Genomic DNA, 24,490 nt, shown 5'->3' on the forward strand with positions numbered 1-24,490 from the left:
GCCGTCACACGTCATGCGTCATATGAAAATAAGAAAAAGGGAGGAGCGTCTCCGGTGGATATGAGCTGTTACCAAAACGCGCTGCTTGTGTAGTGCGGACGTCTGTAAAAAAACCTAAATTAATCCACCTAGCGGTCAGACTCAGCCTTTCTCATTCAAACTTATTATTTGTAAAAATAGATTAACATGAATGCTTAAATCCAAAAAGGTATATTCACCCTTTGGGTTCTAAAATATTGATGTTGTAATTAAAGTATAAAAAGTAGGTAAGTATAAGTAGGTATATTCACCCTTTGGGTTCTAAAATATTGATGTTGTAATTAAAGTATAAAATATGAAATTTGACGTAATGTTAGTGCTTCAGAAGTAGCGAAATATAAGAAATGAGCCTTAATTTCGAACAATTTAACCACGAGCGACACCAGGAACGTTCAAATAGTACGATACCACATTTAAATCATGTTGAGGCCATATATATTGATCAAAGCAGCTATAGTGTTGAATAGTCTTTGAATTTCTTTTCTTTACAAAACTTTTGAACCACATATCAAATTTTTATGTAGTTTGTTATTTGTAAGTTTGAGAGATGACTCGTTTGTATGACACTAGTTATGTTCAAATAAGTCGAGTAATGCTTGAGATAATAGACTTTCGTTGTTTTACAAATCAAAACATAACGGTTGCTTAAGTTTGATTACAATCAAATGAAAAGAGAACGTATGGGGGGGGGCAAACGTTGAAACCACGTGTTCAATCATAATTCATCAGTTAACCCTTAACTATCCCGTTCAATCGATATCAATATTGTTCAAATCTGTTGTGTAGTTTCTAAGATAATGAAGTTTAGTGACTTTCACATTTCGATACATTACAAACGAAGTTTCATTCCGATTACAGCAAAATTCAATAGGGTGTTATGAGGCAGCTAGACCTTTCATTTGATACTAATTCTGTGGAAATCGGGTCAACCATCTCTGAGAAAAGTGAGTGAGCCCAAGTTGTCATCAGAATATGTTTCTTTTCATAGTTGGATTTCACATTTTTAAACATAACAGGAAAAGTAATAATCCGTTCGCAAAAAAAAAAAATCACTAGGGTCTTATGGGGCAACGAGACTTTCCATATGACACTGATTTTATGAAAATCGGTCCAGCCATCTCTGAGAAACATAAGTGAGATTAAATAGTCTCCAGAACACGTTTATTTCTGTAACTTCTTAGCCATATGTTCAATCTTCATAAAATTCAAAAGTTGAGGTTTTTTAGGTAGCCCGTTTATTTGAAACCAATTTTTTTTCAAATCGGTTGTGTAGTTTCTGAGATATTGATGTTTCGTGATTTTTACACTTTGATACATAACCTCTAAACTAGGAATCAGATTACAATAAAATTCAATGGGGTCTTATAGGGCAACTAGACCTTTCATTTGCAATTGATTTCATTGAAATCGATTCAGCCATCTCTGAGAAAATCGAGTGAGATTGGGAGAGCGTTACACACACACATGCAGAAAATGCTCAGCTCGTCGAACTGAGTCGAGTGGTATACGACCTTCGGCCCTTTTGAGCACTTTAATACCTTTAGTTTTTGCAGTGATTGCTATACCTTTCTAGGAGAAAGGCAAAAAGTGAAATGATAGAAATGACTTTTAATTTCAACTTCAACCCCGAGCAAGGCCAAAAACATTGAAATAGTACAATATTAAATTTAAATGATGTTAAGGCCACATATTTTGATCGTAGCTATAATTTTAAACAGTCTACGGGTTTCGTTTCTTTCTATAACTTTCAAACCGCATGTTTAAACATTATGAAATTCATTGTTTAAGGGTTTGAAAGCCCATTTATTTGAATTCAACTATGTTCGTAGCTTCTGAGAGATAAGAGCGATTTTCACATTCTGACGCAGCGCCAAAACTAAAAGTTTGATTACAATGAAATTCAATAGCAACCTAAGCGGCAAATATACCCTTCATTTGACACCAAGATAGAAAGAATCGGTCAGACCTTTTCTGAGAAAAGTGAGTGCGAAAGAAAGGTGCACATACACACGTACACACCCACACACAAACATATACACCTATACATGCATATATGCAGAAAATGCTCGATTCGTCAAACTGAGTTGAGTAGTATATGACATTCGGCCATTTCAATCATTTTTTTACCTTTTAATTAGCCAGTGATCGTTAGGAGAAAGTCAATATGTTTACTTTCATTATGTGATTTCGCATTTTTATGAACAACGGACACAGTTACAATCCGATTGCAATGAAATTCAATAGCAACCTATGGGGCAACTAGACCTTTCATTTGACACTAATTTTGTGAAAATCGGTTCAGCCATCACTGAGAAAAATGAGTGAGTTTAAACAACCTCAGGATAACTTTTCTTTACATAACTTTTGAACCATATGTTCAATCATAACGAAATTCAAAAATTAAGGGTTATGGGGACAGCCCAATCATTTGAAACCAGTTTTATTGAAATCGGTTGTGTGGTTTCTGAGATATTGATGTTTCGTGATTTTTTACATTTTGATACATAACCTCTAAACTAAAAATCCGATTACAATGAAATTCAATAGCAACCTATGGCGCAACTAGACCTTTCATTTGCAACCTTTCATAATTTTATGAAAATCGGTCCAGCCATCTCTGAGAAAAGTGAGTGAGAAAAAAAAGTTGCACACACACACACACACACACACACACACACACACACACACACACACACACACACACACACACACACACACACACACACACACATACACACATACATAGATACATACATACAGAAAATGCTCAGTTTGTCGAAAGAAGTCGAGTGGTATATGACATTCGACCATTGGGACCACTTTTATACCTTCGGTTTTTCCAGTGATTGCTATACCTTTCTAGGAGAAAGGCAAAAATAGTAATTATCTCGTTCAGAACAATATGGTATGCACATAAAATTGAGGAACAGTTTCTCGGTCGAGAACCTATAAATTTTAATGCAATTAACCAATTTAATGCAGTAAAGAACCAGCGTGCCTTTTGAGTATGCAACGCACCACCGTTGATATGAGGACACCTGCACAATGTTAATGTTAGCAGCTGATATCGTAACACTATTTGTTAAGTTGCGGTGATTTTCAAATCAATCTTATAGTCAAAACAATTAATCCTTTTCTACTTTTTTAGTTGCTCTTATTTTCGAACTATAATAAAACGAGTACGGTTGCTTTGGAATGATATTGCAATTGTAAAATGGAATTTTTTCGAATGGTTAAAACATAACTGTTTTACGAATTTCGCGTTATCAGAAAGATAAATTCCGTCGGTAGGTAGTTTTCGTTGTCGTCTAGTGCAGCAAAAACAGGGTGCCCCTTTTTCTGCGCTAGCCACGAAGCGGGTTCAGTTGGAGTCGATCCAAATGGTTTTGGCTGTGAAACGCGCCGGTTTCCCCTACGGACAGAGCGCTTCGGAGCCAAATCTTGACTGTTCCATTTCAGTGCCCGTTTGATTGGGTTGAAAAAACAAGAACGGTTGTGGTTTTGAGCGGCGCGCGGCGTGCAACCCAGATATCGTCTGGCCTCGATTTCCGTTCCGCTTGACGGGCGAAAAATCGCTTTCCATCGGAAAAGGATAAGTTTAAAATTGGGTGTGTTTATACAGCGGAAGAAGTGGTGATTCGATGCAGCGATGTAATGATAAAGGTGTTACCATTTCTCAGAATCAATTCCACTGACTAACGAGCTCATTATGCATTTTCTTGCAGCTGGGTTGCACAGTGTAAGGTGTAAGTGCTATCTGCATAACTCAGTGCTGTCAGCTTTTTTTACCAGAAAGGAGTGACGAATTGGTGCTATGCATTGAATTACTTTCGTTGCTGGAGAGCTAAGGAACAAAGGACCATTTATATCAGTGCATATAAGAGACACCAGTACGAGTAATGCAATTTTACGGAAACTAAGCAGGGCCATTTTTCCTGCACTATGAGCTAGATCGGACACATGAGTGTGAATTATCATAAATTTGAAAAATTCTACTCTAAATGATTAACGCGTATTGTGTAGCAAGGGCGGGGAAAACATCTATTAAGCCATAAAACATAATACTTGACAGGCAACAAAATAAAATAAATAAACCATAAACCTCAACCGCACCATCCATAACTTTTCCCTTCGGTATGTGCCTTAGTCAACCGGTCTTTTCTTTCTGTCTACATTCAAACAATTTTTTCTCCTTCCTTTTGACAGGAGGTCCCATGTCACCTTCGCACCGTGACAGCGATAATCCGTGGCACACAACGGATTCGGAAATGAGTGCAAATCCATCAACAACACAACGAAGCCTCACGGCAACGGGCCAAGACGAAAGCGGAAACACCGGACGGATGATGTCGAGAGCATCGACGGTGCCAAGCTCAGTTGGCAATGGCGGTGGCAACATCAGCTTGTCACTCGTCGGAAGCACGATGCTACTGTTGCCCTCGAGCGTACCAGCTATGCCTGGATCCCAACCGCAGCTTCCACAGCTCCCACAACAACAACAACAGCGACATCGAACGATCAACTCGATGAACCTTAATCCAACTACGCCGGCGATGGTGGTGAAACCGGTGAACGAACACCGGAAGCTGCTGAAAAGCACCGGCCCGATACTGAACTACGTCTTCGATTCGCATCCACCGTACTACAAGTCCACCTACTATAACACGCGGTAAGTTTGCGATACCCACCCCGACAGTTCCGGAAAACCGCAGCACAGTCGAAGCTACCGGTTTACCGCTCATTATCGCTACGACGATATTGTTGCGCCCATGCTTTCCTGCATTCGAACAGATGGAAGTTGGTTTGAATTAACATCAAAACGAAATCATTTTAATTATTGCACAGTGATTAAATTTAATGATAGTCAAGCAACGGTTTCATATAAATGGAATTTGTAAATTATTAGCCTTTAATTTATTAACATTAAATACTGGGTGAGTTGAATAAAATCGTAGAATTATTAAATGAAATATAAACATTAAGAAGTAATTAACCCTCACCAAAAAGCAACCAATTTTGTGCACATTAGAAAGCTATACCTCAAGCTGTTATTGCACCGGTAGCGGTCAGTTTCGCCTCCCACCTGGTTGTTCGGTCTGGTGCTTTCGAGGCCGTAAACCGAAACAACAACGAAAACATGGTGAACATGAGCCCTTATTATTTCTCTTGTATTGCAATTTTATTCTGGATAAACCAACGCAGCTTGATGGCTCTTGTTGTTGTTGCTTTAACTTCTGAAACATCACCCCTGTAGAACCAAACAAAAAATACATTCTACTCCCGCCGTCGGTGCACTGCTGTAAAATTTAACAACGTAATAACGTTTTAATTGCCAATCAACTTTTACGGACATATTCATCGCGTGTTCGCATAGAAAATGAAAGAGATGTTCGCTGTTGCTCGTCTTGCACCCTGTTCATCCATTTTCCAGATTGAAGGCGAAGGAAACAATAAGTAAAATGGGGCTGCTGACCCCAATCGTTTCCGCAGTAAAAATAACCAAGTAGTTTTTTTTTCAGAAACACACTTGCCAAACAGTTATTAGTTGTCGATTTTCTTCTTCACAATCGGAATGCATCAAATTAATAATAACAGCATAAATTTCACGAGATATTTCTACTACGTTGAAAGTTCTCTATTGATCTCAAAATATAACCCTAAACGCTTTAAACTGAAAACAAAATTCGGGTCTTAATTTCTCCGGAAAATTCTAAATTATTTGTAAGATTTTCATTAACCTCGAATTGAAGTACCTATATGAAACGTGCCTAACAATTTGAAAACATTTAGCATAACAGTTTCGCCGCCATCCCACCCTTCTAATAATCTGAATTAACTCCTCATGACTAACAATGGCCAACAACTTGCCAGCAGAGCGAGGGCCTAGTGTGGTTGGTAACGTCTCTGCCAACCACGCTCGACGCCTGGGTTCGAATCCCAACGCCGACATAGGTGTCGATGGTTGTGGGGTGGCGTGATCCACTCACAACCAACCCAACTGGTCTAGATTCAATCCTAGCCGACACCGGGAGATTTTCTGAGGCGAAAAATCTCTGGGATCACACCTTCCATCGCATGAGGAAGTAAAGCCGTTGGCGCCGGTCCGTTAATCAACGGGTCGTGGGTTAGGGTCCTGGGTGTGGAGTCGCCTCCCTGGGCGTCGGTGATTGGCCACAACAGTGGCGGAACTAGACCGACGGAAAATAAGCGAGAATAAAAAAAAAAAACTTGCCAGCTGAACAGGTTTCTAACCAAAAATTTCCATGTTTTCCACCACCGAGCGAAGGAAAGATTCATAGGGTCAGAGCGTGCAGTGCCAGTCCATTCGGACTGATGTTGTTCCCGTAGGGGACTTCAGTAATTGCATCCTTTGTCTAATTATTTAAGATAAACCTTCGGTTGTTTTAACAATGGGCCGACGTTTGTCGGTGAAGGAACAAAACCGAAGTGAGAGGGCAGTAGACCTTCTTTTACTTTTTCCCACAAACACTTTGTACACTGCATCGGAAGCCCTGCGAGGGGTTGCGATAGAAAGGAACGGCCATTTCGTTTTTTTTTATCAAGAATCGTAAAATAAACTTTATGCTTATTTTCCAGCTGAGAAACCGCATCCTCACGTTTGCAGCAGCCAGAATGCAGCTGCTAGGGCTGGTGTGGGTTAGGGTCTGCACTTTGGGCAGGAGTGTGCTTGGAAAAAAGAGGTAATGGGGGGTTGAGATGCAAGTTAGTGTATCGTGCCGTGAAAAAGGCGGTAATTGGATGCCTCCTTTAGTGGTGCGCACAATTCGTCCGTGGTCCGAGAGTTATTATAATGAAATTTTAATGCTACGCTAAAGGCCTTCCCATGCATACAGGTACCTACTCACAACATACAACTATTTGCAGTACGGCAGTAAAGCGCCAGCAGACGGGTCCCTGTAATACTGAAGAGACGGGTTTGGTGGCACAATAAAAATCGCGGTTAGTTTTACGATCTGCAGAGGAACACTCATAGCATTTTGGTGTTGCTATGCAGAGACACATATGTGCTTATTTTTTGGTTGCAAAACTACTGAATTGATGTATCAGTCCTTAGTAAAAACTTCGGAAAGATTTTTCGAGCAGTGCTACTTAGGATTTACTGCTGTTTACTGTATTATAGTTCTATAGCTCTATGATTGCATTTTGATGCTCGCTCCGAGGAATTCATGTGTATGTATTTATTTTTATGCCATGCAATTGCACCGGTTATGAAGTGTGTTTTGCGCCAGTCGACCGTCCAGCTAAAATGGGTTAATAAAACCGTGGTTTCCGGTGGCACGACAACGATTCGACTGTGCCTTTGGGGAGAAATAGCGCATTCGTGCATCGGTCCATGATGCAGTTTGCAGTGCCCGCTGTTGGTGTGTTAGGCAATCCACCGCACGGCAACTGGAGAGCCGAAAATAAAAATTTGAATCGTTATGATAAATTGTGACATTGTCACCGTGAATTACGATCCAAACGTATTTCATTCTGCATATGGTTTTCGGCATTGGATTTAGATTTACATAGGACTTCTCGTTTGCGGAGAGGGAAATAGAACGATCAAAGATGGAAGTGCGCTCTGCGCGTAACTTCAAACAGTTTCACGATAAGTTATCTCAACTCGATTTTATTTTCAATGGCAAATTTCCCACGGGAAAGTCGCCCTTCCGATTGTCGCACAGTTCAGCGATGGTTGGCATGAATTATTATCGCTTTAGTAAATTTGTAGCCATTGTCAACGCACTGATCGTCAACCCACCACGCACTGTTGTGGGTTGCGAATTTGTGCACACATTATTGCGGAACACGTTTGGATATCATGATAAGAGCAAGCGGCGTGCTTTCACGGTTCACGGTACGGTGCGGAGCAGCCAACCACAGGTTGACACGAGCTGCTGAACCGTGACGCAAACTGGTCTGGGAGCACGATTTCCCTTCGCTATGACGATTGATGAATGTTTATTTTATTCTGTTCGGTTAGCGGGCGTCATCGTCGTCGAACGCTGCTCTGGATGGTACTTGATATGAAGCGTTGAAGTACTGTGTATTTGTGAAGCATTTGCTTGCAGGGTAGCTGGAAGCATTTTGAACTCGACGAATGAGGGATGCTACCCTAGATATTAATATCGAACAATATCGCACGCTTAGCCTTGGGGCTAATAGCGGTCTCGATCAACTAGATTAGTTGAGAGAATTCGTTATCGATATTGTTTTTGGCACATTCTGCATGTGCAGGATAAGTACAACGATACACCTTGCCCCAGTGCTGAGTCGAGAAAATTTCCAGCTCGAAAAAAACCTCGACTCGATCGGGAATCGAACCCGATATCACAACCGTGTGGGAGAGCTAGCCGACCGACATCGCTAACCACAGAACCACGGGGACCATGGTTCCATGGATATTATGACTGTTTATCTACATCATAGCGATACATATTCCTAAAAGTCAAGTTGAATACCTACTCTCTATCTCAATATATATTACTTGTCGGATCTAAAACAATCGTAGCAATAAATAGTGCTTGTGGCAGTTTTTGCCCGTTTGACATTGGCAAATCTCAAACGAACAATACGCACCTATTGATATTGATATTATGTTTCAATGATCTTGGAAACTAAAAACCTAATTGCTGATGGCAGTTCTTGTGTTCAATGTATTTTACAAAATATAAAACAAGGTTTCTTAAATCTTATAGAGTTAAGTTATAACTTTTTCTCAATTTTATAAAATACATGGAAAACATCTGAATCAAAAACTTGCATGAGAAGGGGGAATACAATTATTACTTAAAGCCATTTCAAGAACCATTAAATCAACCTTAAACTAAATAGATAACACTTTACATCGATAGTTGATACCTACTGGTGTTCATTACTCTCATCTGTTGCTGCAGATGAAGTCGTACCGAGAAGTTGTTTCTTAACAGCTATATTGGAGCATTTATAATTTTGATATTTTTATTAGCAGTGTGTGATTTTCAGACCAGAAAAAGAAAGATCGGAACTTTGATGGTTTCAGGAATCCGTAAATAGGCTGCATGTACCGTAAGTCATGTACCCCCAAGATATCATGCACCGGGACGTTAGGTTGTATTTCCCCGGCCCTAAAAGTTTAAAAGTTCGGAACTGGCGCCACAAAATTCAGTGCATACCCAAACAATATGCTCAATGTTATGGTATTTATGTCCACAAACGCAGAGATTGCTATTCGTGAGCCCAACACGCGAGAGATACGCGTCAAGCCTATAGTAATTGGACATAAGCAGAACATCACGCGAATGAAGTCCCATCTTACATCCAACCCGCCTAACCACGGTTTCGTCGATACCAGAGGGATGATAGTGTAGCCAGCGCCCCAATTTCCCGTTGTCTCATGAGGTTCGCTAGTTAAAGAGTGTTGTTTGACTAGAGATTTCAAAAATTTCATTGTGAGCAACGAGTCTTTCATAAATGTCACCATTTATTGAGCCCTCCTTAGCCAAAGAGTAAAGCTTCTCATTGCCCGGAATTGAACAGCTCCGCGATTTCACGGATAAAGTACGTATTTTTTCCAGGAAATATGGAGAGTGCTTCACATTTTTCATCGATCGAAGAGCCTCAATAGAGCTGAGACTGTCCGTAGAGATGAAGTAATGGTCCGTGGGCATTTTTTCGATAACCTCAAGGGTATACTGCATTACAGCTAATTCAGTGACGTAAACAGAAGCAAGATTATTGAGCTGATAGGGGACGGTAAAATTATTATTGAAGATACCGAAGCCAGTACACCCGTTCAGAAGTGATCCGTCAGTGTAGAACGATGTTTCTATATTTATTGAAATTTATTTTGGGGATCTGCTAATGCGAGCAAACGCAAGCTAAATATCTGTAGAAAACAACCCAAGACAATCATTCGTCATTTAGCTCGGTGGAGAATAAACCGGGTATCTGATAGTAGACCATTTGTTTCGACCCAACAGAGTATGATTTTTTCGGTCTATTTCCGGATACAGGATAGCATTGCATTTGGCCTATAATAGTTGTGATCAGAAGCTGGTTTTCCCTGTTTTTGGATGACGATTACCTTTTCCCACATTCTTTTGATAACAAAATTGAAGCTAAATGAGTTACGATAACGAATCCTGAAATGAAGTTGTTTTGAAATAATTCCTACAGATTTTTCGTCTCTATCAAAAAGTGTTGTTTCCAACAAGGTTTGTTATTATACTGTTCTATATGCTTGTTAGAAAACTGATGCCTTAGTAACAAAGTTTGATATGAATTATATACTAGTAGAATATTTTTTGTTAAAATTTCTGTTGTTCACTGCTCTATTTCTGTTCTTACTGCGAAAGTGCACTTAGACCGCTCTCTCTCTTATTTGAATGTTGCTCTCTTACCACATCTCTCCTGATTGCCACAGTAGGTGGACAAATCTCCCAGCTGCTCTCATATGATGCAACTCATCACCCGCGGTACAAACGAGCGCACTGGTAGACGCGCCTTTTTCACGAGGACATAGCTAGGCAGAGCAGCCCCGGCGAAAGTCACTCAAAACGCTTTTTCATTTAGTGTAAGCTTCAACGCTCTTGTAGAGCGATACTGAATGCAATTGCTTGAAATCAAATATCTTAACAGGCTGAAGGCTGGAATTCTTAAAACGGCCGCTACCAACCGTCAGCATATCCTCGACGGTCAAACTCGAATCAGTGACAACGCCATCGATCTCCATTACGCGAGCTGTACATGTAAATATTAGGGATGTTCCGGATGTGATTTTTTAGACTTCTGCAGATGCGGATGCGGATGCGGATTTGTGATTACGGATGCAGATGTAGATGCTGATGTCAATTTTCATGCGGATGCGGGTATCCGTAGTATCCCATGCGTTTTATTTTGCTTATATCGCATGACCATATTTCTCTTCATGAGCATGAGCATGAGCATGAGCATGATTGACCGCCCGCGGTTGCTACTCCGTTATTGCCAGATCAGCTGTAATTACACAGAGAACCAACAGATGATGCTTGGGACTAATATTCATCCTCAATGTGTAAAAACTGGTGACCTTAATCTTTATATTAGGCAATACCAGCGCCGGCCGCATCCGAATGCAGGTCAAAGAAGGAGTGTGTATAGGAATATGTTGACGTAATACTCGCTTTATTGGAAGCCGAGAACACCTCTGCACTTCCACGAGAAATCACTGGGATGTTGGAGAAAAGGGTAAGGTTTGCAGCAGGTTCGTTTTGGTAAACGATGCGCTGAGTTCGAGTACCGGGTTCATAATAATAAATATCGCGCGTACGAGTTCATTATACCTTCTACGGAAATCATAACGCGATCAATATGTTAGATGAAGTAACACTGCAAAAATAAAGCGCACGCGAGAATACCGGACCTATGACTCAATCAAGACCGACTCAAATATTTGAACATCTGTTTATGTAGTCATTATGCAACTACCGTAACGTGTCTCCCATTGATTGATCTCAGCTGACCACACAATGTTACGAAAGCTACGAGACTTGAGTCCACGTTAACGCCTCGCGACTTCTATCACTTCTTCGTGAAGTGACCCTATTTATATCAAAAATTATAACACGTTTATAACCAATCTGTAGAAAATACGACCTCATGAATGCTATCGACGCGAAGTCTCTAGATATTCGGTCACCCAGACATCTGTCTTTGAGCTTAACAGGTCGACTAACGGCGTTTCTTGTATACTGTTCGTCTGTTCTTAAAAAGCGATTTTTTTATTTGAGACCGATTTAAAGCAGTAATAAACTAAAGAGTGTTGTTACCGTCACGCACAGGTAAGTGTGGTACATCCTAGTGAAACGCAAAATGGTATACCACACTAAGTGGACGATTCGAACTAACATATCATAAAGTTGGGTCACTACATTTCGAAAACATTTATATGAGCAAAACTCTCCCGGACCGGAGACGCGTTTTACCAAAGCATTGTGCACGACCGCTCAATCCACGACTACCGACGGAGACGCTCGGGAGCACGATATTTCACGCCGATTCTCTATTTACTGTCGATACGAGTGTTGCCTATCAAATAGAAAAATTGGCAAAGTTTCATGCATCCAAAGCCCCAATAATTTGAAAAATGCAGATACGCAGATTGACCAAAATATATATCTCAAGTTTGTTGACAAAATGCCGAACTAGTCATTATTGGGACATAGTATACAAAAACCTCTGCTCAAAAACTAGACAAATCGATAAAATTGAATCAAAAACTAGACAAGTCGAAAAAATTGAATCATCAGATTTCGACTTCGACTAGCAACAATGCACCATATTCCGAATTCCACAAACCACACCAGTACTCTCTGGGTGACGAGTTCGAGTAATGTTACGCGTTATGTTGACTCATTGTTAAGCTGAGCGATGGGGACCTTTTTGTCAAACGACATGCGTAAAAGCATAAGTAATGTCGAACTCGTCTCCGCGGCGCATTCACACCCGGACTACAGTTTTGTCCTGTACTTTTTTTCACTTTCCGGACTATACTTTTTCTGTATCCGACTACACACTTTATCCTGGACTACACCCGAAAGAGACAGGGTGCAGTCTAAAAACACTAATAACAAAAACAAATGCTCTCAAATAGCGTACTTAAAATATGACAGCTGAGTGTAGCGTCGCTTGCGTGTTTGTTTTCGAGCTGTAAAGTGTAGTCCAGGACGGTGTAGCACAGTCGCAGAAACGAGCTTGACACAACATTACAGTATTTCTAAACCCTTTATAAAATGCCAGAACAATTATTATTCATTTTACCGTTTCGGATCTGCGTCTATAAAAATTTAGAATGTTTAACAAAACTTTGCTATGGCGTTAAAATAATAATTCAAAAGCTAGTGAAGTCATAAATAGAAAAGGAATGACAATGGATATTAAAACATGGTCATCAGATATATTTCAGTTAGGAAATTCATGACATTTTTAACATTGGTAAATATCGCAGAATAGATAAACCGCAATCGTGTGGTACACCTTTTCAAGCGGTGCATGTATGAATGACAGAACAGTACGAAAATGCTACGCTGTGGTAGCACACATGAAAGATGAATTCGCCATTAAATGACGCACAAATTCATCGCTAAAAAATTCATACTATACTGCACACACTACAAGTCTACAGTCTACAACACGAAATATAGAAAAAAAAAAACAATTTGATTCTTATCGGTGAAAACTACTACCTTCGAGTCATTTATAAATAAATAAACAAACATGTCTGTAAATGTATGCACTTATCTTTGTCATTGAATCAGCTTTCAGCAAACCAAGCATGCCTCCGCTCGCACACAAACAAGTATAGCCAACTTGTTTCTATGGTCACAACTGCCGCTCTCTCAGTTTCTGCCTCTCAGCAGATCGTGCCGTCGGCGAAGAATATGCTTGCACATTACCGTATCAAAGGAAAGTCACCAACACAACACTGCGCTTTGAAAGCAGCCATTTGCTAGGCGACAAATTGTAAAAAAACGGCAATAAAACTTTGAATTTCCAGATCGTTTTACTTCCAAATCACTTTCAATACAATGTTATAACACTCGAAACACTTTCACCTACAATTACCACACGAAATTCACAATTCATTGTGCTATATACCACTATAAAATGCGATTACCACGGACGCAATAAATAAAGCGTCTACCAACAATAGAAGCAAACTGTCGAAAACATCGCATGACCATATTTCTCTTCAGTGCAAAAAATATTCAAGCGTGCAGTAAATAAATAAAGGAAATTTTTTCTACAATTTTTTTTGAAGCGATATTTTTTCTCAACATCCGCATGATATAATGCGGATGCGGATGCGAATGCTGATATCCGTAACATCCCTAGTTGATATTTCCCCGTAAAGAGATTAAAAGCAACAATCTCGTTTGCTTACTTGAGGCTGGATACCAAACACGTAGTTTATTTTGTCATGGCTCGACAATATTAAGTCAGATCCTTCAAAATTTAAAATATGTTTAATGCTTTCACTTTGGGACGAAGAAATACAACCCATGGCCCCAGCAATTCTTCCGGACGCAGCTTAACACGGTAGATCAGCTCTTAAGGCGCTCCTCTATCAGGAAAGATCAGACTGGGGGACGAACGGATTTTCACTCTCGCAATCGGTCAGGCAATTTTCATCGTTCATGCTGGATACACAAACCAAGCACGGCCTTTGTACCAATCACCAATATAGTAAAAAACCAAAAAAACTAGCACTATAACAAGTTACATTGAACAACATTGTTTTAAGAGTTTTTGCAGAGGTTTTGGAAAAAAGTGAGCAGTGTGTGTGAATACTTTTGATTGCGTGTAGAAATAGTTTCATCAGCAGATATTGGCAGGTTTAGTAGATATCTGTTAGCAAATTAGTGCATTATATTATAAGACATATACTTACTTTATTTGACTTTACTTAACTTTACTTTGCCAACAAGGCTAACGGACCGTTCACCGGTCTAGGGCCAAACGAATCAGAGTTGTCCAGCTTCTTCTGTCTTGGGCAGCCGTTCTCCAGTCTCCTCGTACACCAGCAGATCGTACATTTGCTTCCACCGCACACATCCACCGCGTGCGAGTCCTAAAAACACTTCGAACACTCGTCCATAAAGTGTAACCGGGAGTATCAGCGTCCTATGCAGCGCTAGTTTTGTGCGAGTTTGCAAACTACGGGACCTTAGCTGGTTATGTAGTCGATAGAAGGCCCTGTTCGCAGCTGCAACTCGTCATTTCACTTCACGGCTCATATCGTTGTCACATGTCACAAGCGTACCAAGATAAACGAATTCGTCAACCACTTCAAATCGTTCCTCATCTATCTCCACCTCAGCACCAACACCACGAGAACTCCCACACTCCCTACCAGCTACCATGTACTTGGTTTTGGTGGGGTTAATGACAAGTCCCAATCTCGCAGCTTCTCTCTTGAAAAGCACGAATGCCTCCTCCACGGCCCTACGGTCGATACCGATAAGAAATATAAGAGATTAAAAAACACTTTTTTCGTTGTGCTTTTTAGGCAATATACACAAATTACGTAACGCTAAAAGTCTAGATTTTAGACCCCGAGGATGAAAATTTGAAAAATTTGATCGTCAGCCTTTTGAGTATGAAAATGCCATTTAAATGCTATAGTCCGTTGGACGAACTTTTTGTATATCTTGAGACCTATCTTTTGATGCAATTAAATTTTTGATCAACTTACCTTGAAGTGAGATAAACATTTTATTTTTTTAAATACTTGTCAAATGAAAATTGAGTCTTCAGCAAAGTTGTCGACAATTATATTTTCAAAAAACTTTACTGAAGACACTTTGGTTCTATCTCTTGAAAATCGACCACATATGGGTATTTTCATACACAGACATTCTTAATATTTCTCTTCTCTTTCAAAAAATTCCAAATAACTTTTTCTGATGTAATTTTAGAGGCCGTTTTTTGTGTTTTTTTTTTAAAGATGTACAGAATCGAAAGGATTTTTGGTTTTTGAATTGAAAATACGAAAATCATTTTTATTTACGGCACCATTCATTATTTGGAAACCATGAAGATAGAAAAAAAATTATTTTTACCGATGCAGATAGACAAGATGACAAGATTTTTTTATACAAAATTAGCAACATACTTTGTTTTTTTCTTTTTCAATGGTTGCATTCTAAAAAGGAAATGTCAGCTCAGAGATAAATACTCTTTTTTTCAATTTTGTCCGTACGAAGGTACCTCGGTATGGATTGGTCAGAATGATTTCGATCACGTTTATCACGCTCCCACAGACTGTTATTATAAAAAAAATGCACCAAAGAATCTGAAAATTAGAAAATATATTTATTTTATCTAACTGTTAGGTGGATTGATCGAAAAACCGAAAACGTCAAAAGTAAGGCCTTGTTCTATGAAATAATTTTGCTGATGACATTGAATACATAATCAATTTTTCACAGTCAAATCTAGAACGATCACGATTTTTCGAGTAAAGACCACTGTGCACTGTGGGATTTTCAAATAAATCTTTCCACCAATTGTTGATGTCTTGAAATACAACCCTTGGAATGTATAGCAACTGTTTTGGAAGTTATTTCATAAAATGGTGGTTGAAAAACGTGCTTTACAAGAAGTATTTATTCGGTTTTATATCACTTTTTTGTGCTTTACGACCTTCAAAAGGGCATTACTCGAAAATGTACCGTACGGTGATTTTAAAATTTTGACCAAAGATTTTGGACGTCATAACAAATCGAATGGTGTACTCAGATTTCTTGGTGCATTTTTTTATAGTAACGGTCTGTGGGAGCCGTAAGGTAATATAGTTTTTTTAATGTGATTGTCAATGAAAGCTGCAAATACTCTCAAACAATGTTTCGCAGTCAGATTTCGCAGCCTAACAAATCATTTTCAATCTTGCCCAGACATCCAACTATTACATCATGCTTGCTCTGAACTAGTGATTTGAGAACCATGTATGGATATGTGAATATTTTTTATATTAAACGTAGACTGGATAAAAATAATATCAGCGCTTCTTCGAATACGCGAGCATTATTCAATATTATTCGTGATTTTTCCACTTTACTTCGCTCGTTCGCTCGCTAGTTCAGTCGAACGATTGAACGGCTACAAGCAAGAAGCGTTAATTTCCTAGGAGACCCATTCAGTGCGAGATTGTAAAGAAATTTAAAACGATTTCTGCATTGTTCAACATCTTCGCTGGTCATAAATATGCTAAATGTCTTTCTATCGTTACAGTATTTCGCCGAAGGCAAAGTTTACTTATGTAAAACTAACTTTTCCTTAGTGTGATGATAGCGTAGAATTGGTTTGAAGCCAATTTCAACGATTGTGTCGTGTCCCCGCGGCACCCTTTCGAAGCGAGTCCGATTTCAATCGATTTACTTTGCTTTACGATACAGAAGCAATGTCCAAATTGGAAAATACTGCTTGGCTGCAAAACTAAGAATAGAGCCGAAATTAAATTATTTTGAATTGAATTAAACTGTTCTGTACACATGAATAAGTTCTTTTGAGAAGTTGTTATTTATGATAAAAATCCAATCAATTCAGCCAATCCATTAGGCGTGGAAATAGCCTATAGTTGATTTTGTTAACCTTGAACTCGACTCAACTGGTGCTTCTATGATCTCATCATGTTTGCTAGAGTGGCTGTATCAGTTCATAATAGGAAGAAAAAAAGTTTCCTCTGCAAATTGACCACACTATGATGCTGTGAGCCTCTGTTTGGTATGAAAAACCGAACGACATTGATAAATTTGTGCTGCTCTAGCAGTACTTAACGGGGCCACAAGCTATACGGTTGACAGGATTCACGAGTCACTATTGATTTTACCCATCACTAGGCAAAGTCATCTAGTTTTTCTGTGCTTGTTGAGCTACCGTTGGCGGTCAAGCTGTTGTTTGGTCAGTTAGTGTTATATTTTTATTTTTTGTCCTCGCTCAGTTTGCTCATGAAACTCAACAGTTGACGTGAAACGGTGGTGTTGCCTTGTGTCGGATGGCTTCGTCGTGAGCTTGCGCTTCGTTTCCGGATGATTCAGCAACATAAAAATTGCTGTGAGCAGAAATACTGCCCGTTTCCTGTTGTCCGAACTGTGCGCTGAAACACGTCCGGAAAGAATATAGAATTTTTCTTTTCTCATGTAGAGAGGATTATTCAAATTTATTAAATATTTTTGAATTATTAAAATGTGATTTGTATTTTCAATACAAATTTCTACAACGTAAATAAAAAGTTCTGTGTCAAGAAGAATCATGTTTAACATATGCCGAAAATTGCCCTAATAGGTGATCAAAGGTAGAACCCAATGAATCGAATAGACACCGGATATAGTTGCTGTTGTGGTTTCGTACAGAAGGCCGATCCCGTTGAATGGTATTTTGTCCTCTTCATCAAAGGTCAAAGAATAGCATTGAAATAATCTGCTCGGCTTGTGAGCCGACCAAGTACTCGTCGTGTTGCTCGGAGCTATCTCTAGTGAGGCCATGGATGACAGATGCCATTCGTTGGATGCAATGAGAAGGCTATTTTTTCGGTGTTTTATGACTGAATAAATGCAATCAAATATTGTTTTTTTAGAGCTAACACAGATGGTTTATGTGTCCGGTACGACTGAATCTGAAATACGCTTACTATAGGAAATAAACAAATGAAAAAGAATCAATTCAACGTTTATTCTGTACTATGCACAAACATGAAGTTGAAGGGGCAAATATTGCCAAATATTTTGTCAATAGGCCATCAAATCAAAACGAGTCTAGGAGAAATTATATTGTACCAGATAGCTTTCGATTTGGTTTTTTTTATTTACGCATTCATGCAAAAACTTTCAGAGCACTAATTTGTATTAGCAAACATCACACTTTTTACCATTTGTACAGCATGTGTTTATCGGAATTTGAGCGGACAATAAAGCGCATGTATACTGTATTTTGTAAGGGGTATAATTTTTAAACTATAGCGATTTTCTCAATGAGGATTTTTCTACTGCTCGTCTAACTGGCAAGTCGTTTTCTTCAAGAAAATCAAGCTACACAAGGTTGCCAAAATACAAAAGAAAGGTAGGAATGAGCAACTACACTGAGAACAATATTTAAATGATTTCGGATTAGAATTTCCAATCAACATCCACCCCCGGAGCCGGAGGGCTCAACTCTATTCGATCCTTTGCAGAACGGCTATCTGCGTAATCGGTCGCTTGGAGGTAGCGGTACTGGTTCGCACGGTTACCACCCGTACGATACCGTCGACACCTGGATGCGTCTGTACTATGAGCTCTAACTTCCATATCTGGGGTGGCAAGTTGTCGTTCTTCAAAACCACCAGAAGGCCCTCCTTCAGCGATATTGGATCCTCGAACCACTTACTACGCTTTTATATCCTTCAAAATGACTGTTTGCGTTTATGTGGAACCTGATAGCGAGTAAACGTACTCTCCTTAATTTCGTCATTATACGGCTCTGGCACTGCCGTCAGCGCACGGCCTATCAAGAAATGACCGGAACTCAGTACTTGATAGTCAGTCGTATCATCGCTTTGCGGGACTAACGGCTGCGAATTTAGGATGGCCTCTATCTGAGTCAAAAAGGTCAACATCTTTCGTAGGTCAAATATGCTTGATTCATGACCTTGTAGAGATCCATTTTTTTCATGCTCTTGACCCCGGCCTCCCAGAGTCCGCCTTGATACGAAGCCTTCGGTGGATTGAAGCTCCAATGGATTCCTCGGGGCTAACATAACTTCTCCAGCTCCCTTTCCAGAAAATGTGACTTGAGTAGCTCCTTGAGTTCGGTCAACTGCCGCTCGGCACCTATAAAGTTGGTACCGTTATCCAAGAACATATGCCGTACTAAGCCTCGTCGACCAACGAAGCGGTGTAGTGCTCCAAGAAATCCATCTGTATTTTCAAGGTGTATCGCTTTAGTGGCTATACATACAAATACGCTAACATAGACCTTCAGTGGTTCCTTGAATTGACCCATCTTCGAATAAGAAGTGCCAGCAAAATCCACACCTGTCCTTCCACACGGTTGGGCAGCAGTCACGCGAGCGCTTGGCGAGTCGCCCATATACTGCTTCAAGACCTTCGGCTTCATTCGAAAACATTTTAGGCAGCTTCGCAGCACACGAACACGGTAAAACTGTTCTCGTACCTTGGACAACCATCCGTTGAGGCCAACGTGCAGTTGTCCTCGATGAATAGCTTCGATGATCATCTCCGTAAAATGGTTTCTTTCAAGTAGAATGGTTGAATGCTTCTGGTCCCTTGGAAGATTTGATTTCCTAATTCTACCGCCGACTCTCAGCAGCTTCTCACCTTCATCGTAAATAGGATTTGAATTCTGAAATTTACCTGTCATCCGCTTATTCTGTAAAAAAAAACTCTTGATCTCTTCACGGTACACTGTATGCTAAACGAATCTCGTCATCAAATGCAACAAAGCACGATAATCGATAGCGATCAGTTTCCCGCACCGCCGTTTGCTTCCAATCACTCCATACGGTTTCATCATTTGTAACACTTCGGCCTCGAAAACAGCTGCGGTTTCTTCGAAGGCCTCATCGTCATCTTTGGTGACAACGTCTTCTTGTTCCTTCACTTCAACCTTATTTGACTAGAGGAGGTCTGGACCGCTCCACCACAAAGAGTTCTTCATCAAGTCCAAGGGAAGCACGCCGCGAGAAATTAAATCTGCCGGATTATCTCCGGAACGGACGTGCATCCACACTGCATCTGGCACCACAGGACTATTTCAAAAACAGACCCTAACTCGACACGCTTGATGTCGGTTTTCAAGGCTTCACGCACTGCTTCAACTTGCTTCGCCAGTAGAGCTGCGGCACACAATTCCAACCGCGGAATGGTCATTTCCGCTGGAGTCACATCTTCAGTCTCCTCCCTGTTGATCTCCTTCAGCAGAAATACTCGTGACTTCCCATCTTCCTAGCCTCTTTCTTTCTTCTTTTCGTGACTTCCTAGCCTCTTTCTTTCTTCTTTCGCCATAGCAGCTGCATAACCATCTTCGCCAAAACCACAATGGGACCCAATACTTCTGACAATACTTGCCATTTAGTCAACGGTTCCGAGAGATTCACCATCGGTTGCACACCAAAGAGAAAGCCATCGTCTTGGTTGGATCCCACAAAAGCCCCAAGGTCCTTCACTGTTTTCGAAGCTCATCAGCTTCTCCTGACCTTGAAACGGAACACCTTCAAGAATCTCCAAATCATTTCGCAATATTTTAGCCTTTTCGATGGTATTTGCTTCCGATAGTGTGTCATCAACGTAGAACGACTTCAAGCCTCTGAAAAGGAATCTCTTTCATCGTTTGCCAGCGATTGAGTCGCCAGAAACTTTGCTGGGCCGATTCCGTACGCTACACGAAGCAATTCAATATCAGTCAACTGTTGCGAACTATCGTCTCTCCATACAAACCGTTGATATTTGGTGTCGGTGCCATCGACGCCATCGTTGCACATACGCAGGAAAAACGAACCTGGGCAGTTTCCATTGTAGGATGAGGTCAAAAAATGGGCTCTGAACGATTGGTGCTTCCATCAATGAGGGACACACCCGTAGTCGTCTTCTCCGCGTTATACACTACTCTCATTTTCGTCGTAGAGCTGTCCGGTTTCATTACGCAGTGGTGCCGCAGATTTGTCGTTTGTCTGCTCATCGATATCCCAAAAACGCTTCATCAGGTCATAAAACCTTTCGTCGTTCCGTTTCACGGCAGTCGAGGCACTACTAGATAATCCAGAATGTGAGAGCAGTCACTTGTTCTGGACTTCACAGCCGCAGTGATTTGAAACTTCACCGTAGATTTGGCTTCATTTACGCCTATCACAGGAATATTGACATATTCCTTGGGTAAGGTAAACAGATCACTCATCGTTTCTGACACAAAGTTGGCCATGGCGCCGGAGCCCAGCAAAGCACGACACTCATGCGCCATTCCACGTATGTTGATAGCGTCAACGACCGCAGTCGCCACCAATACCTACTTCCGGTCTGGAACGGGGATGACTGTAACTTCGTACTTTCCTATTATCTTCGTAGCCTCATTATTTGATCCGGAACCATCAACAACCGGTTTCGCCTCAGTCTTCTCTGTTGCTTCTTCCGAAGTTTCCTTCTTCTCTTCGCCGTGCATCAGTGGATGATGCATCTTCTTACACGGACACCATTTACTGCCCTCCAACTTACAGTACGCTGTACGATGTCCCTTTTTGAGTTAGGCAAAACAGAGGCCGAATTGCCTTGCCTTCTTATATCGGTTGCTAACGTTCATTTTCGTTAAAGAATTGCAATCCTCAATCTGATGCTCTTTACTACAAATCAAGCAGCTGTCAACTGTGTGCATCTTGCCTAGGAGACCTGAGGCGCCGTTTCGAGTAATTCGGGCAACGTTTTTCAATTTGCCTCCATACATTGACTACTCACAGCGCTCCAACATGTAGCGTAAAAAACTCGACCGTCTTTTTAAACTCTGGCTCTAAGCTATACCGTGCTTGACCGTAACCTCCCAGGCCTTGGGTGTAGCAAAGCAAAGCCTTGGTGCTATATTCCGTATCGGAACTCGACCTTCTGTTTATTATACACATACTTCGCAGCCAACTGGTAAGTGTACAGGACAATTGCGGGGCTAGCGCTACGATCCTACTGGCACTAACAGTCTCTCCCGAGCCGAGACTCGAACCTACGACGACTGGCTTGTTAAGCCAGCATCGTACCTCGAGACCAGCTGGGAGATTGAGGAGGCCTTGCGTGTATCGATATCAAATTTGGATGTAATCAGGTTCACAACAATAGCTTCCGACAGCCTATCCTATATCTTTAAGTTGGAACGCCAGGGATTCCAAGCACTTCTCCAAAACGTCGAGTAACGATCTCAACTCAGCATGAGAACCCTTGACCATAGGCTTCAACGACAACAATTGAGTAACGTCGTGGCCTTGAGCTACCATGCGATGGTTCTCGTACTTCTTAATTAGGATCCTCTATGCACCTTCGTAGTTATTGTCATTAAACGTTTGTTGGTCAATCAAACCTTGCGCTCTACCCACCAAATCCTTATTGAGGTGATGTAGCTTTGTGTCAGGTGAGTCTCCTTAACATTTGTTGACGATGTCTTTGAACCGGTTCCTAAATTTGTACCTTACTTACTTACTTTACTTACTTTTAAGGCGACAGACCGATTATCGATCCAGTGCCGAATCCAGAATACGTCGCCATGTCCCTCGGTCTTGGGCTGCTATCCTCCAATCGCCCCTAACATCTTTTTCGCGTGCATCCTCGTCGACAGCACACATCCAACGTGTTGGGTTTCACGTTTTCGGCCAAGACAAGTAAAAACAGTTTCGAACAGCAGTTTCACTTTAAACAGCTTCAACTAGAATTAGTTTTATTTAATCGGTGAATTGTAACAAATAAATTTAGCTTACAAATCTAGTTTTTCCTTGCATGCGATTTCCCCAACCTTAAACTGCCTGAATTATTACCAACGACTGTAATTAAAATACAATTAGGTATCGGTGTCACTTCTCGCATCTTTATTCGCTTACTGCAACACTATCTTTCACTTCCAACTGATCTATCTTTCCGAACTTCACTTTTACTATCAAATTTTCTACTAATCTACCGTAAATTCTATCTTTAACCACGCCAGAATCTTTTTTTACCTTCCTGCTTTTACAGTATCTGTTTGTTTACAATTTTTCTATGCTTCTATGCTCCAACACTTTTCTTTCTGTCATTTCTACGCCTTAACCCACTGACATTTCTTGGTATTCAAGCATGCAGCGACGCGGCTGAAACATAACCAGTGTGGCCAGAACATTCCCCGGCCCGTAACCCTGTCCCGGGAGTGCTATCCGGCTCAGAGTTACCTTCTTGAATCTCCATCACTGCTAGTTTCGCTGTCGCTCGCTTGAACCTTCCGCTTTTTGTTCGCACCCATGCCTGTCGAACCCGTCCGTCACCTGACACGATGGGTTCCTCCACCACTCCTCGAACCCAGCACTTTCGGCTGTTACCTTTCACGACGTACACCAAATCTTCAGATTTCAACGGTCTAGTCTCGCCGAACCATTTTGTCCTCTGATTTAGCGAGGGAACATACTCCTTTATCCATCTCTCCCACATCACGTTGGCTAACTGCTGTGAACGCTGAAACGCGTCCCGAAGTGCTTTTGCTGTGTGTACAACTGGTGAACCTGCGCAAGGCTGGTTCGGTGAGGTACCCCTCAAAAAATGGTTCGGGGTGAGTGCTTCAGCTTCCTCTGTCTGCTGTGAAACGTAGGTGAGCGGACGAGAATTTATTATGTTCTCCGCCTCGACAATAGTTGTTTGCAGAATCTCATCCGTTACACGCCTACCGTCGTCAAGAGCCGTCAGCATCTCCTTCACTGAACGTACAAGACGCTCCCATATGGGGTGTTGCTGGCGGATTAAACGTCCACTTTGTCCGAGCGTTTGTAATTTAATCGGCGCAGTCGTCTCCTATTCCCCGAACAACTTCTAGCACTTCTTTGCTAGCTCCTCGCAGATTGGTTCCGTTATCGGAAAAGAATTCGCACGGCCAACCACGACGACCCACGAACCGATATACTGCCATTAGGCACGACTGAGTACTCAACCCGTGTGCCACTTCCAAATGCACCGCGCGTGTTACCAGACAGGTGAACAGCGCGATCCACCGTTTCTCTGTTCGGCGCCCAACAGTAACATCAAACGGTCCCAAATAATCGACTCCAACGAAGCTGAACGGACGAAGGTTTGGCGTGAGTCTCTGTACCGGCAGCGGAGCCATACGCGGAACTTGAGGCCGACTACGATGCACCTTGCACCAAACGCATGAAGACGATACCTTTCGAACCACCGCATCCACGTGTGGAATGTAATGCAACTGCCTCAGCTCGTTTTTCACC

The 24,490-nt window shown here is 41.1% G+C and overlaps 1 protein-coding gene and 1 long non-coding RNA gene across 3 annotated transcripts in view; one reads left to right on the forward strand and one right to left on the reverse strand.

The window, feature by feature from the left end:
• LOC129724286 (uncharacterized) overlaps positions 1–24,490 on the forward strand; it is a 373,573-nt gene that overhangs the window by 235,608 nt on the left and 113,475 nt on the right. For both annotated transcript variants that reach the window (XM_055679027.1, XM_055679028.1), the window contains one exon: positions 4,246–4,708. In XM_055679027.1, coding sequence (XP_055535002.1) covers positions 4,246–4,708 — 463 coding nt within the window. The remainder of the gene's footprint in view (positions 1–4,245; positions 4,709–24,490) is intronic.
• Positions 22,920–23,556, reverse strand: LOC129724289 (uncharacterized). The gene is made up of 2 exons (XR_008727902.1): positions 23,126–23,556; positions 22,920–23,068 (listed from the first exon to the last, which is right to left on the reverse strand). It is a non-coding gene; the product is annotated as an uncharacterized LOC129724289 (long non-coding RNA).

The sequence above is a fragment of the Wyeomyia smithii genome, chromosome 2 (genome assembly GCF_029784165.1).
Source record: "Wyeomyia smithii strain HCP4-BCI-WySm-NY-G18 chromosome 2, ASM2978416v1, whole genome shotgun sequence".
Taxonomy (NCBI): Eukaryota; Metazoa; Arthropoda; class Insecta; order Diptera; family Culicidae; genus Wyeomyia; species Wyeomyia smithii.